Here is a 16,600-nt window from a genome sequence, read left to right on the forward strand (position 1 = left end):
CATGCCTTCCCTGAGAAGCTGAATATATTGTATGATTTACTTTGGTTGTTGTAATTTTTTGTTTGAGTCATTTTGGTTGCTGAATATAATGTTAACAGAGCATCCTGAAATTTAAAAAAAGATAAATAAATGAATAGGACGAGAGCACGGCCAGTGTCAGAGCATGGAAGATAAAAGACGTGGGGTTTTTCTTTATCCTTTTCTGAAACCCTTAGTCATCCCCTTTTCTGCTAACAGGCAACGTGGTTATGCAAAGATTTCTTATTTGTGTTTTCACTGATGCAACTGCAGGTTTTGAATTACAGATAGTCTTTGCATAAAGACTAAAACAATAAAAGCATAATTAGAATACATGGTATACGGCCGACTCCAGTTTTATTTTGCCCCAGCTCTGTATTCATGATAAATCGCTAAACACGAACGCTCTTTAGGGAGGGTGATTTTGGGTCTCATCTCTCCATTGAGCAAAAACAGTGCCTATGACTGGAGTGTGAATTTCAATTCTGCAAGTGTACAGTGGAACTGAATAATATTTGGCACAATGTGGTGCACAACCGAGCCACTAAATGGCTGATTTACTAAATTATTATTAGATGAGCCCTTGCTGTTCCAAATGAAAGTGCAGTCACTGTCTTCCTTCATGGTGTGTTCAAATTGTTCTGTGTTTAAATATTCAGCATGAGGCTAATGTGAACTGATGAACTGAGACTATAAACATTCACTTTCAATACAGAGAGAGCGACAGAGATGAAACATATCATGTGGCCTGCGGAGGTGAAAATGGTTTATATTTAAGGATGTTGCTGCCTACTTCCATTACTTTAAGGCACTCTTAATTAGCATGGTGTTGGAAATGACTAATTCCCATGTACAGGAAGAGCAGGCTCACACGGAGGCCGAGATTTTTTCACACACCAGTGAAGGAGAAGCTACCGTGAGGATACGCGGTCTGTGTGGTGCAGCACCTTTGACTTTTATTCATGGCGGAAGAGTCACGTGTTTGCTGGGAGAACTATAGTTTCTGACATTCAGTGCGTCTTTTTCTTGATGCACCCAAAGGGTCTGCAATCCATCCTCACTACCATCTATGCCTCTGCAACCCACCTCCCTCGCCATCTACCGCCTCCTTCACCATGCACTTCTACTCCGCGGCCACCCTATCACCTCCGTCTCCATCTCAGCGGCTTCTTTACTGACACCTGCTGGAATGAAGAATAACCCTTTGCTCCTTGGACAAAGATAGCCCCTCCTGCTTCCTCCCCTTTGAGGGCAGTTATAGGCAAGCACTTAAAATACTGTGATCACTTACAGTAGATTAGAATTTTTTATTGGTGCCGTGTTGCCATAACAACACGAAGACAGCAGATGACTTAAGCTAAGCTTGCAAAGCAAAAGGCTGCTCATCTGGCAGTTAAAATGAATACAGTTCATTTCACAAGTTTCCCATATGGACTCTTAGTGTATGGTAATGAGGAGACCATATGGTGAGAGAAAATGCACTGAGAACAATTGGGTTCCACTGGCTGAGTGGGAAGTGGGGAAAGAAAACCCGGGTGAGAGATTCTGGTGTGTGTGTGTATGTGCTCTCTGGGTTCAAGGTTTGGTTGAGGTTTGTTTGGGTTCTGGGTTTGGGGTGGTTGTTTTCCACAGGGGTTTCGCGTTGCTTAATCTGTTCCTTAATATGTCGGCTGTGTGAAATGACAAACATCTTGCAAATTTTGCAATATCATTCATCACAAACTGTCAGCAGTGTTTGCAAATCTGACTTGCAAGATCTTTTAAATGTGTTGTTCTTAAAAGGCAACAGTACTAAGTTTTTAGACAAAGTGCAGGAAAATTTAAGCACTTGTGACAAGCAGAAACATTAACAGTAATCATTTTTAAAACACTTGCATCTTTTGCCTGCATGTTTAGCTGTAAATAATGCTAGAATGTATAAAAGCTTTAAAGTAAAAATGTAATAAATACTTTTTATTATGTTTCATAAAGGGTAGAAAATGCAGCGAGCCATGTGTATGTGTTATCTATACTCGCAGCTATAAGGGGATGAAGAGTCCCCACTCTCCTTACTCTTCACCAGATTGGAAACCGGTGAGGACAGCTTGGAAAAGGCTCTAAAGTCAATTCTGTACTATACATGCTTCATAAAAGATGAATATAAATGCATTAGTTAGACACGGTGAGCTAAATTAGAAGGTCAGGCAGGGCTGGGAGGGCTGAAAAATCACACAACCAATGAGTGTAATTACTCTTTTTTAAGTCTATTAAGTGGTGTTGTTCTATCAAGGCTCAGGGGTATAGGACATGAAGAACAAGATAAAGTAATGTGTATTTATTACTCCCACTGGATCAATTTACCAGATATTTTCAGCTCCATAAAGCAAAATACACAAATGCTGCCTTTGTTACTTTTCTCAAACTGCTTTATTTTCTCTGCAAGAGGGATGGGCTCTTGGAGAAAAAAAAAAGCACGTGTGCCCTGCGGAGGCCCCCATGCCAACCCCTCTCAGAGGGGAAAGGAGAGGAAGCTGATGAGAGTCCACGTAGGATGGGGCTCAGGTGAGGCGAAGGGACAGGAGAGAGAGGTCGGTCATTTCAAGGCAGAATTATTCAGGTTTCCAGATCTGGGAGAGCAAATGGGAACTTGATGCCCTGAGGCTGAGGACCTGGCTGTGGATCTCAGCTTTCCCATTTGCTTGCTGTGAAGTGGGAGCATGCCTGCCACGTGGGAACTCTGGGAACTCTGACCCTGGAAATGGGGAGGGGCCACCTTGCAAGGTATAGCAGCCCCCCTTCACTGAAGCCTCGCTGTGTGCCAGAGAGACCTCTCGGCATAAATTATCTGATTATCACCCATCAGCCACGCAGTGGAACAGCTGGTGACAAAGGAGAAAGCTGAGGCTGGGAAAAGGAGGCAGTGCCCTGAGCAGTGCCTCTGGTTTTCAAAGTCCACGTCCACCTGACCCTAGAGCCCATTCTCATCAGCCTCTCTGCTCTGAGGCCGTGCCAGGTACCCAGTAGGCATGCTCCCTGGGACTCACCACTAACCGAGGACGCCAGCCAAGCCTATTGCCTTTGCGTTAATGCTCACTAGCCACTCAGGAAGACAACTAACAAATGGAAAGGGGACAGAGACACCTCTGGCCTTCGAAGCAGAGACCACTCCTTGCTCAGTGTTTTTGGAAATGCATCTCAGCATCTCCGAGTTTCTGACTGGCAGGAGTCCCCATGCCTCTCACCTCTATGCTCTAAGAAAAGTCAACCTTCCTCCCCAAGCTGGTCACACGTTCCTCTCCCTCCTTCCAGGATCGAGAAAGAAAAGGCAAGTCTGTACGACACAGAATAGAACACTGCCACTTAAAACCCTTTGCCTGACCTTCTCCACGTGCTCATGGAAAAGGAAACCAAAACACATCTGGGGTTAGCATAATTACAGTAGTTTACATTTGTGTGTACAGCCACTATCACTGATGGTGACTTTTCAGGGACAAATCCTTTACAAAGAAGGATTCGGCTCGCTCCCATTTTCTCATTTGGCAAGTGGGAATGAAGTCTGCTTTCTTGACTTCTCTCACAAGCGGGGCGCCAATGAAACAAAGCACGGACAAGTTCCTTGAAAATGCACAAGCCAGTATACAAAGACATATTATTATGGAAAGCTGTCTGCTCCGTCTTTGGAGCAGTTTCATTTGACGGGATATGTGGGTGGTTGTATGAATCTAGCTTTGTCTATTCACAAACACATGGGTTTAATAAAGTGGAGTTTGTTTTTTAAGGTGTGTGGTCCACGGCTCACTGAAACACTCCTGTTTGACAAACACTGACCATGCTTCTAAGAAAGGCGGGGCCCGTTTTCATCCCCCGAACAATGGACAGCAGGAGTATAAATCTCCCAAGTGCACAGGAATACCCCGTGCTGGCTCCATCCGCCACTTCCTGACCCTGCTCTTGACCTCTCACTCCACCTTCACATTCAGAGCCAAGAGGACACCGCTCTGATGTGAGTCACACAGAGAGCTTCCTGGCGTGGGCTCTGGCCAAAGTCCCTGCACGGTCAAGTGGCTGGATGCAACTGGGGGGAGGGTTTCCTTAACACACCGGCCCATTGTGCCCTTGATTATTCTTCCCCAGCCCAGGAAAACCCGGGCTGGGGAATTTCACCATCAGGCCACCGGGGACGAGGGGACACATGCCTGTGCTATTTGTTCCGGCATTTCCGAACGTGACGGGCAACTGTGAAAATGTTTTTGAAAGTCAGTATGCAAGGCTCAACCACGTATTCCTGTTTCTCTCTTTTCTGTAGCAATAAGGAAAGTACCGCTTGGTCGCTTTAGACCTCCTCAACCATTAAACCAAATTTGTCTCTTATTTTTCAATAAATATTTATACAGCGGCAATTGTGGGCCAGAAACTATGCCGAGGCACCCACGGGATTACTTCTTTTTATCCTTGTGTGATCCCAGTGAAGTCAGCACCATTATTTCACCCCCACTGGATTGAGGAAGAAACCGAGGTGCGGAAGATAAACCTTCCACTCCGCTGCTGACCAGGATTAGGAACTCCTGCCTGCAGAGCTTGGTGAGGCAAGCACTCAGAAACCAAGGTCCCACACTCACTCAATTGGTCAACAGTCCCAGCTACCTTTTCGTGAGTGCTAACTAAGTGATTAAAACAACCCACGAAGTAGGAAACATTACCGTGTCCATTTGACAGAGGAGGAAGTGAAGGCACAGAGAGGTCAAGCATTTTGAGCCGGACTGCAGAGCTGCTTGGTGCTGTGGCTCTGAATTCCCCTCCCCTCCCCAGTCTGACTCGCCAGCCCCCTCTGTGGACTCTAGAGACAGCAAATGCCCAAGGAAAGGGTGAAAGTGGCCCCCAAATGGAAACAGTGGAGACAATCTGGCAATGTACTCGTGGCTACTTTCTAGGCATGGACCACTGGCTGGACACACATTATTTACAACTTTGTGCTATAAAAGTGCTGATTATCATCCCATAGGAAATGCATGGGAGCTGGGTGCTTGCCAAAGGAACCTAAAGGTAATTCTCTCCATGGCCCATCTATGCTGTGGAAGGAGAGGGTCATTTACTACTAAGAGTAAGTCAGGGTGAAAGGTAAGGGCGTGGAAGATGCAGGCGCCTTTCAAAGACAAGGATGTGAACAGACCAAGACATCATTGATGTCTTCCTTGGGTAAAACGCTCTCAAGAAGGTTTTCCAAGGTGAGCAGTGCTCAGTGGGAGTAAGGCTGTTATGGGAACGCACGGTTGAGACTGAAAGCTACGTGGTTCTTCCCCTGGAGTCTAGGAGAGGACAGATTTTGCTGGTTGCAGTTCTCTCTCTCTCTGGTCAAGTAGCACCCCTCCACCAACCCCCCAGCCCCTCACGTCTGGGCCTCAGTTTCGGGGGGCAGCCTTCTCCTGGACAAGGCCTATTCTGACAGGTGGCTCTGCCCCCCCAGGGCCACCAGCCCACAGCTAACATTGGTGATGGTGAACTGATCCCCCAAATAGTCGCTGATCTGGGAAGGATGCCAACTTCATTTTTAGATGTGTTTTATAAGGAGAAACAGACCTGGAAAAGACCTATCTCCAGGCATACTGTGGCATGGAGAGGCCCTCTCATTTACTTAGTTTATACTAGTTTGCACTTGTGTAGTGAATGAAATTTCCTTTTCCTGTCAGTAAACAGGGAATGGTGGCTCGACTAATTCTGTTCTTCGAACTTTAGCATTTAACTGTTCTCTCCTCTGAGTCTTCCTAGGATGTTGGTTGCACTTCTGTCAAATAATATTATTTGGTCCTTTTTTGTTAAATGATATTGTTATGTGTGGCACTGTGAATGGCTGTCCCTCCCACATAGAGCCTTGGGTACAGAGATGGGAATATTTGCAACATCGACAACAGGTACAGAATAGAAACCAATAAATGTGAATTTCCTTTTTTCTGCATTGGCAATCAATGAGGTATTGCTGCATGACATATGTTTCTCAGTCTTGCATTTGTGTCTAATTTCTCCCAATTGTGCCTCCCTTTCTTATTACATGAGATGCCTCCAGAGGTGAAAAGGCTCATGTCTTAGCTGCCCTCTGCCAATGTGTATGCCAAGATCTGTCAACATGTTTTCTTTTGAGCTCTAGCTGCTCTCCCCTCACTAAGAATAAGTAAAGATCCTCTGGGGGTAGAAAAGCAATGTTCTTTTTCCCTCTTGAGAATTGACATGATGTAATGATTAATAACCTGGACTTGGACTGTATGGTTCAAATCTCACCTTAGCAGTTTACATGCTGTGTGACCTTGGGCAAATGATTTAACCTCTCTTGGGTTATTTTTTTCTCTAAACTAGAGGTAGTAATAGTACCAACCTCAGAAGGGTTTTGAGAGGAAGAAGTGACATCCATAAAAATAAGTACAACCTTACCTGGCATGTAAGTGCTTGCTGATTTCATCCTTGCTTACCTTCAAATACCAAACACACAAAGCATAAAAACTACTGGGTCTCTTATCTATGAACTAATTTCTACCAATGGCCAAGTTTTCTGCCAGTCACTCAAGCCCACATTTCCAGAGACTATAACCCAAAGAGGAAGTATCCTGACCTTTGGCAAACGCTCAGGGTCACCAGGGTGCCGGGGAATAACCTTCTGTAACCTCTGGAAGCCATAATCGATGGTGGGTTCATTGAGGGCTGCAATGAAGAAGTCACACAATTAGAGCAATGTTCAAGAAATACAACAGTACATGATTTGCAACACCGACGGTTTAGAAATAACTGGGAAGTCCCAAATTTAAGTGATACTTGTCAAGTGGCTCATAAAATGGCTGGACGAATGATCCCTTTTGGTGAATGTTTCCACCATTGCTTCTGCTGTTGGCCACGGTAGGGATGGACTCACAAGAACATGAGCAGCAGGTCTCAAACCCTGCTCTTCTGACCGAGCTCTCTATTCCTTACATTGTTGAAAATAGAAAGTAAAATGGAACTTGATGTGACGTTTTAGTATTCCCTTTAGGATTCAGAAGCTTGGGTCAGAACACAGCAGGGCTTGTCCAAGGGTACCCACAGTTGTAAAGCACAGAATTCAAAGTATTTGATTAGCTACAAAATCTGCAATAGGCCTCAGCTGATACACTATGTCAATGCCATCTGTGGCAATTAAGCCTGCGAGAGTGCAGAGAGAGGCAGGGGAGATCAGATCTTCCCAGTGTGGAAAGCCTATCCTGCCCTCAGTGGAGTCCAAAAAGAGACAGGTATGGAGAATAAAATTCCCTTGGTCCAACACCCTCATGTCTAAGGCAACAGACTTCTTCACCAACATCCATATTATTTCAGGAAAAGTGCTAACCTCTATGGAGCACTAGCTTAGAACAGCTGGGTCTCAGGGAAGAAATCCTTTTGTTTTCTGCTTTTTAGGGCTGCACCTGCGGCATATGGAAGTTCCCAGACGAGAGGTTGAATCATGAGCTACAGCTGCTGGCCTACACCACAGCCACAGCAACTCAGGATCCCAGCTCTAATCTGTGACCTATACCACAGCCACAGCACCAGATCCGAGCCTCATCTGCAACCTACACCACAGCTCACGGCAATGCCAGATCCTTAACCCACTGAGCGAGGCCAGAGATCAAACCCGCATTCTCATGGATACTAGTCAGGTTCATGACCACTGAGCCACAGTGAGAACTCCTCCAGGAAAAAAATCTAAGACTAAAAGAAGAGCAAACCCGTCATAATATTTGGAGAGAGTGGGCCTTCTTGTACTCATACTGACTACACCTTCTTCAAATCATCCTTAAATTCAACTCGATTCCAAGTGGACTCTGGTTGATTATTTCTGAAATTCCTCCCCAGAATATGAAGTATCTTTAGGCTTCCCCACCTGACCAAGGAAACATGGTGATTCCATCCTCTACCTACGTCCTGCCTATCTTCTGAGTAATAAGGGGGTGGGTTTCTTTCTTTTCTTTTTTAGTGTAACCAAAGAATTCAACTACATATTTTCTCCCATACTGAACAAAAAGACGACAGTCTTTGTAGTTCTGACATTTAGCTATACATTTAGAAAACAAGTTGCCACATGCGTTACTTAAAATGCATTTCCATTAACCTAAATTTTAAAAGATTCATACTACCACTAACTTTAAAAAACTGTATTAAATTCAAATAGGTCCCAAGGCTAATGGAAGCAATTTGTATACCAACCCAAACTGACTGGCCCACTTTTCCAAATACAGGTATGATAATCTTGTGGTTTTAAAAGGACATTTAAATTGAAAGACTGTGAATTTAGTACATAATTATACCAATAGAACCCTTTAACTTGTCAACTTGTAAATCTAAAAGGCTATCAATCATTTCTAAAGAGGAAATAAACCTTAAAATTCCTTGATTGACAGTGCTTACTTTTCATGTAAGAAAAAAAGAGGTAAAAAAAAAAAAGAAAGGCTGCATAAAGTGGCCAGAAATCCATTTACAAAAGTACATTGTTTTACATAGGTGAGTAAAAAGCCAATAATTACACCTCCAAAAGACATATAAATCAGAATAAGTACTTTTTCCTCACTTGTATATTTTAAGTTGGAGTGAACTTCAGGTAACTTTTTATTAAAAAGATTTTTTTTTCCCCAAATGCAATGCTTGTTGAAGTTGTTAACAGAGTAGCATTTTCATTTAAGATAATGTAATCATTTTTGCATATACAAGATTTAGCTATCTCTCCCACTTTCTCCTCTTCCAAACAGTAAACTCTCAACCTGTCTCTTGTGGAAATTAACTAAAATTACACCCAGGTGTACCAAATCTCTCTATACGAGTCTATGAGTTAAAGCACAATATTTATTATTCCTCCCATTTCATGAATTACTTTTTAAACCCTTGAGAAGAATTCTTTTTTCAAATCAGACTTGGAGAGAAAAAGCCATTGAATTCTTTATGCAGAGAAGCTGTTACTCATAAAAGCCACAGTATTTAATCAAGAAATGTATGAGAGCAACAGCAATGAGCACCCAAGGCTTAAGTTGTATATCACATCCATCTCCCACGCATAATCCTAATTGCCACCAAAGATGTTTAACCATAAAAATAGCTTTAGACAATTAAACGCATCATTTTAATACCTGAAGATATAATTCAGCATCCTGAAATTTCTAATTCTTGATTTTATTTTTCAGTGCAAGCCACCCATAAAACTTGAGTTGTTGACCCACCCCTTCAGTTGTTTGCACGATGAATTGATTCCTACTATGTCAAGAAACCACTGGCAGTTGTTACTTGAATGACTGCCTGATGTACTGGGGGAAGGATATGTTTCTCTGACCATAGGAACAACTCACAGCGGAAGGACTGACATTTAATATCTGCAATTAAAAGACCTGATTCGAATATCATATGGAACTAATAGCTTAAGAGCTGAGGAGAAGTCATTCTGCTGCCACAAGGAGTAATTGAATTAGATATATTAAACCCATTATTGAAAGAAAAATAAGCATCTAGTCTATGGAAGTATGCTATGTGAGAGGAAATATTTCAGATAGAGGGACAAAGACTCTTATGCATTGAATACTACACTGGAGGTGCGGTAAACAAAGATAACAGTAAAGATATGCACGACAAAGAACTTTAAGTTCAAGGGTGCCTGATGATTTCTCTGATTATACTGACTAGAGAAAAAAAATTAAACCCCTCATGAGTGAGAGGAGCCATCTGATAAAGATTGCCTTTAAAAAAAAATGAAAGCAGATTAAATATGGCACACCCGATGGAATATGATACAGTCCTCAAAAGTGATGCTTTTGGGGGGGGATAAAAGGATGAAAATATTTATTGGCATAAAATATAGTCCTATGTCAAGAAGCAGATTACAAGAGCATATGTGCCATGTGGTGACTTTCTTTTGTAAATGACCAGACACAGAGAAGAAAGGTTTCTGTGTATAAACTGCCTAACAGTAGTTCTTTCTAAGAGGTGAGTCTTAAAGTGCTTTTCTTCCATCTCTTTGTGTTGTGCATTGTCTGCATGTTCCACAATGAACATATATTACTTTTATAATCAGAGAAAAAGGTTAAAAACATGAGATTGTTCCCAAGATGGAATCTGACCTGCTTGTATAAAGTAATGACATAAGAAACTATGCCTTAAAAGGGGTCTGTATACCCTTTAATAACCTTGCCTAGGTTATTACAGACCATAAGAAAAATAAGTAGTATACTTTTGGCCAGTTGTATAAATATGTGACTATTCATAAACTCTCTGAAAATCAACAGAGAGGGTAACGGGGAGGAATCATAAAGAATGGTATATTTATTTTCATCAGTGGGGGTAGTCGTACCTCAGGGACATGCAGCCACTCTCTGAAAGTGTAATATAAAGTTAATCCTTCAACAAAGTGACCTCATTGTATTCCAGCACAGGACTCAGGGGCACCAGAAGAAATGGGACTAATCAATGTTTTCCCCTAAAACTTGGGGCAATTCCGAGAATCCAGTAGAGAAAGAAAAATATTTAATTGGGCATCATTAACCACAAATAACGTCTGAGCATCTTCGGTTGTAAAAAGGAAAAAAAACAGATGAGGCTGTAAACTGCAAGAGGAATGCAATGCTGAGAGCCCCTTATGTCACCTCACTTCCAAACACCTAGTCCACCCTCTCTGAATAGGGTGTGAGAGGGTGTTATCCTAAACCAGTCAGGGATGTTAACCGAACAAGAGAAGCTCAGAGGTTTAGAAAACTCCCTAACCCCAAAGAAGAAAAGACTCAATTTTTATATCAGCATAATAAAATGGGACCAGTGAGGGCATTTGAAAAATTCCGCAAGAGAGTCAACTGTCCATTGATTCAGTAATCATTTCTTAGTGCCTCCCATATGTTCGCATGGCATGTGTGGGAATGAAATGTTTTATGTCACAGAACCAGAAGCCCTTACAAAGAAACTTTCTGAGAGGTGTATATCATCTAACACCAGAGACAGATGAATGATGATGACTGTGGATCTGAACCCAGCTCCAGCTCTCAGGGCCAGACTCCCTTCCTGCTCAGCAGTCCATTCTCTTGTCTTCCTGAAGGTTAGACGGTGGGTCACCACCTCTGCTCCTCTTTCTGACACTAAGATCACACTACATGTTGCAGGGCCACATGGATTTAAAGAGTCATGAGGCTACTGGGAGGGCACTGACTTTTGAATGCAAGATGTCTTCCACTGTCCTTTCCAAACTTGAAGGTAGACACATCTTAGAGGAGGATCTCATGCAACTATGTCCATACGCTACATACAGCAAGTCAGAAACTTTCCCGTGATGCACAGAAAGCAAGACTAAATGCTTCTAACACAGGAGTGCAAGCTTGCAGGGCAGATGTTATCTGCTGAGATTTCAGAAGGGTGCTCTCACTCACAGCTCTGATAGATACTGTGGGGATACACGCATGCGACTGCTTCAGCTGCACTGGAGTCATTACTTTGCAAAAAGGAAAAGTTAAATAAATAGTTTTTTTTAAAAAAAGCAAACCACTTCATCTGGTCTTGTGTAGGGTCTGCTTATAAATGGCTTTCAGTTCTTTTGCAATTTCACAATCTCAGGCTCCCCTAAAGGAAACCAGTAACTTTCCATACAGAACCAGTCTATGTAGAGTGGTCTTCAACCAAGGTCCCAGTCAAGACAGAAGAGTTCTGGTTATACACAGCTATTAACAGCCTGCAAGTGCTCATGCATCCTGAAATGCTGTAAGCAAAGAAAACGGAGAGTAATACAACTAGGTTTTATGTATACCAGTAATGACAAGATTACAAAAATTCATTCAAAACCATCTGGTAACCAGTAAATCCTAACCAAGTAGATAAGCCTTTTCTTTTCATGCTTTTAGCTTTTTTTTTTTTTTTTTTTTTTGTCTTTTTAGGGCCTCACCCGGGCGTCTGGAGGTTCCCAGGCTGGAGGTCCAATCAGAGCTGTAGCTGACGGCCTCCTTGACAGCCACAGCAACGCAGGATCTGAGCTGCGTCTGTGAACTACACCACACCTCACAGCAACGCCAGATCCTTAACCCACTGAGTGAGACCAGGGATTGAACCCACGTCCTCATGGATGCTAGTCAGGTTTATTCACCACTGAGGAATGCCAGGAACTCCTTCTTCTTCTTTTTTTAAATCCACTTCACGAACACAGCAAATAAAGAGATTCTCTTTAAGGGGATTTATTTGCAAATTGAAGGCGTGTAGTCAAGACAAATGCATTCTCAGCTATGAACATGGACTTTTCTCTTTTCAGATTTCTCTTAGAGAAATCACTCCTCAATCCTCTTTAACTCCTGGAATACTTATTCCTGGAAACAATGGAAATGGAAGGCTGGGGGGCCCGCATTCCCAAACACCAGGGGGAAAGTGCTTTGGGTGCCATTCCATCGTGAGCGTGCAGAGTTCCCCAGCTTTTATATAGCTCAGCCACTCACTGCAGCGCTTTAACATATTTCTGGGGTTTTAATTTCCTTTTTTTAATGGTTGTGTGACATGATGTCATTTTGACTGGAAATAAAAAGAAATGCAGATATTAGAAAGGTAATATTTATATTCTATTGCCATTTAATGTCCAAACAAATATCTAGACTCTATGCCAAGTAATAAATAAAGCCTCAGAGCAGAGGCAATGATAAAACCAGCACCTGGGTCTCCAAGCTTCCCTGGTGACTACTCTATATTTGAACTAAAGGAATAACAGGGGAGCATTTCCCTTCAAGGCAGATCCTTTCTGGGCATAAGAGTTATTACATATGTGTTAGGCAGAGTCTTTTTGTTCCATAATGGCCCCATTTTTCCCTCAGTCACTAAATTAACAACCAGAGGTAAACAATAAAACAGCAAGTTATCTTCATGAACCTATTTTTAAGACTGACTTTAAAAGATATAAACCGCAAAAATCAACCAGAAATCTAAACAAGAGCCAGAGATATGGTTAATGAAGAAATTGGTTGCATTTCCAGTCATTTGGATATTGCGTTACTTGCCTAGATGTTCCCTGCACAAACGGCATTCTGGGTCAGCCCTTCCTGGAAGGGATACATTCTCTAAGAAACCTAACACCAAATCCCTTGCAAGCGGAGCCCCTGCTTTTGGTGTGAAATGCATTCACAGCCTGGCGCCCAGCCTCAGGAGCCAGTGAGGTCCAGGAGAGCATTGGGAAGAGGCTCACTGAACTGCAGAAAGCTATATCTGAACCAGAAGGGTGTCAGGATGAAACCAACATGGGAAGAATTGATCAATATAGGAGCCAAAGGAAATTTTCCAAACTGGCTTTGAACATGCTCTGACTTCTCATTTGCAGTCTTTGAACCTTTGGTGTAGCAACAGCTTTGAGATTCAAAAATCAAGTGAAGGAAACAATATAGCAATACCTTCCTCCACCGAAAGGTACCATCAGAGGTACAGTTGGTTTGTATGGCTATGTCCTCTTTATGGGCACTGGAGCCAGAGCCTGCAAGGAAAGACTGAAGAGAGAAAGGGAGCTGGGAAGTGGATCAGAGCCAAGACAAAGAAATGCAGGGACTCTGGGAGAAAGAGATGGAAGACCCTACGGACTGTCACTTGGAATGCAAAGGACTTGTGTTGGGTTTGGAAATTAACTCTTCCAGAAAGCAAAAGCAATCAGGAGCCAAAAGAAAGAATTCAGAGTGTCCCATTTTTGTTTTTCAAAATGGAAAGAGCTTTACTGTGTTTCTAAAAATAAAAGGAATGTATTCTCATTGTATAAAAAATACAAAAGAAACAAAAACCGGGAAGAGCCTCATAATAAGCCCACTCATATGTAACCACTACTTATATTAGTATGCAGGCTTTCAGCCTTTTTCATAGTACTTTTTATATCAATATAGATTATATACATATTATATCCATTTCATTCTTTTTAATGGCTATAGCATATTGGATTATATGGATGGCCATAACCTGCGGAACAAGTCCCCTGTTAATTGGGATGTATTTTTCCCCCAAATTTTCACTGTTTAAGAAGTGCTATAATAAACAACATTCAGGAGAAATTCTTGGCTAAAAGAACATGTATGTTTTAAGACTTCTGATACATATATTTCCCAACTTTCCTTCATAAAATTTATACCAATTTACAGTTCGACGGGTTACTTTTAAAGGCACCTGTGAAAGAAAACTGATGTTTAAGATTGTGCATCCTGAACTCAACTATTCCCTAAGTTACAAGGACCTCTGAAAGTTTTTAATAGATAGGAAAGACCATGGTGATTACTTTAGGAAGTGTCATTTCAAACATACCGGAGGTCACAGAAGACCCTTCTCCCAGGATTACCAAAGTGCTTTACAGACATTGTCTCAATGATTCCTTCAATATGCCCTGGATATAAATGTCAAGATGTATTACTGCTGATTCAAAGGTGAGAAACTGAGGCACGGAGAGCGCTGGCTGCATGAATCAGAACAGAAGCCTCATGTGCTTTGCTTACTATGCCAAGGTGACCATTTTATTTTAATATTGGTAAATCTCCATTTGCAGCATATTGACAAGTCCAGCTACCAAATCAGTTAAATGGCTCCTTTTTTATAAAATATCTGTAAAACAGAAACCCACCACTAGGAGGGATCCTTGTGTCCAGACTCCTGACTTCATACAGGTGAACAGGTCACTTGGCCTGATTTCTTTCCATAAAAATTTCTCACCATGTTGACAAGCACAGAGCTTTTGGGGAGGCCAACCCAGTATTTTCAACTTGCTTCACACATGATCAAGAAACCACGTTTTCTGGTTCATCACGTTCACCTTATGGGTGTGAGCTGGGCTCTCAAAAGTTGATTTATCATTTGGGGAAAAAAGACAACTAATGCTATTGAAATACATTAAGTCAACTTATTTCATACCACAACCAGAACGTATTTTCCAGAAAATCCTTGGTGAGAAGTCACTGGCAGAAGAGGAGCATCTCTTACACAGACCCACTGCTTGCCCTGGAGGGTTACACTCTTATCTAAAATGGGAAGTAGGTAGGAGTTCCTGTCATGGCTCAGAGGTCACAGACCCATCTAGTATCCACGAGGATGCGGGTTCCATCCTTGGCCTCACTCAGTGGGTTAAGGATCTGGCGTTGCTGTGGCTGAGGCACAGGCCTGCAGGTATAGCTCCAATTGGACCCCTAGCCTGGGAACTTCCATGTGTCTTGGATGCGGTCTTAAAAAGGCAAAAAGTAAACTTAAAAAAAATTAAATGGGAAGTAGGTGAATGTACAATAATCAGGGGGAAATGTACTGCTCTCTAACTGTGAGAGCGCTGATGAGAAAAGTTGTACCTGTTATTTTATTGCATATGATGTGCTCTGAACAGCATGGCCTTCCTTCCAGGAGCCTTAATTTAGATTTCCAAATGTGACGATGCAAGTTTTAAACTAAAATTAAATCCCTCAAGTAAAGAGAAGCTCAAAGAGCTCCACAAATTTTTTTCTTCCTTCCTTCCTTGCTTCCTTTCTCTGTCTCTCTCTCTCTCTCTCTTTTGCCTTTCGATCTTCATCACTTGGGAATCTTTTTAAAAATCTGATCATTTATGATTAGGTTTCAAAGCCGATTTGCTCAGTTGCATGAGAGAAGGATGACTGTTACCGTATAATGGATGATGGTGTTTTAAGTGTTGGGGGTCAACCCACTCTGTCTTTCTTCCTTAACGTTTAAAGATAAATCCATAATTTTCTTCCCTACTGGCACACCTCCTGATATAACAAGAGTAGTATTCCTCCTATAATTGTTCTTCAGATTTCTTCCCAAAGAGTTTTGACAATAACTGTTATCAAGGGGGTCAAATCACCCAGCCTGTGTGATAAACATGTTTTCTTGTGTCTCCCCCCCCCCCCCAGTGAGTGCTTGACACTGTACTTTTATCATCCAGTGTGTGTTCAGAATGAGCTTAGAACAGCAATTGCCGGGAATAGGCAGGCGATAAACCGCATTGATTTAACACATCTTGTTTTCAATCATGCTTGGATTTTCTGAGCACGCATTTTTCCTGTACTCTGGCTTGTAGCTTTTATCTGACGAGCTGATCCCTTTTCAGTGGAAAATGAAAAGGTCGCACAATAAGACACGGTTTACTGGAACTTGAACACGCACCAGGGAAAGTATTTTAGATAAATACTGTCAGACATAGTGGAGCTGAATTTCAACGACACAATTGTTAAACAACAATACTTATTACTCTCCTAGAACAAGCTCCCAGCAACTTACAGCTCTCAGCAGGGAACAGCACCGAGTCAGGCTCCGAAGCTCAGAAACCCTTCTCTGAGCCTCGCATTCATGGAGCACCAGAGTTCTGGGCTGAGGTCCTACTCGTGATTGTTAATACCGGCTTTTTATGAGCCCACTCAAAATACTAGTCCCACTGTTACGGGGTTGTTTCCACTAAACCAGTGGGCAGGGTTCAGAAGAGTTGGATAGTGAAGTTATAGCCGAGCTCTGCAGATAGATTGGGAGGGGAGAAAAGTCCCAAGAAAAAGTGACATAAAGTGATTCCAAATCACCCATTAATTCTGCTAATAAGACAGGAAAGTCTTTGTAACTGGCAGATATTGGAGGATTAAATGCTTATTTGGTTATATTTTAATGGACT

General features: G+C 42.2%; 1 protein-coding gene across 9 annotated transcripts in view; it reads right to left on the minus strand.

Moving 5' to 3' along the window:
- The window catches only part of EBF1 (EBF transcription factor 1), a 397,861-nt gene that overhangs the window by 27,308 nt on the left and 353,953 nt on the right, over nt 1–16,600 (minus strand). For all 9 annotated transcript variants that reach the window (XM_047779130.1, XM_047779099.1, XM_047779017.1 and 6 more), the window contains one exon: nt 6,599–6,687. In XM_047779130.1, the coding sequence (XP_047635086.1) occupies nt 6,599–6,687 (89 nt within the window). The remainder of the gene's footprint in view (nt 1–6,598; nt 6,688–16,600) is intronic.

The sequence above is a fragment of the Phacochoerus africanus genome, chromosome 1 (assembly GCF_016906955.1).
Source record: "Phacochoerus africanus isolate WHEZ1 chromosome 1, ROS_Pafr_v1, whole genome shotgun sequence".
NCBI lineage: Eukaryota > Metazoa > Chordata > Mammalia > Artiodactyla > Suidae > Phacochoerus > Phacochoerus africanus.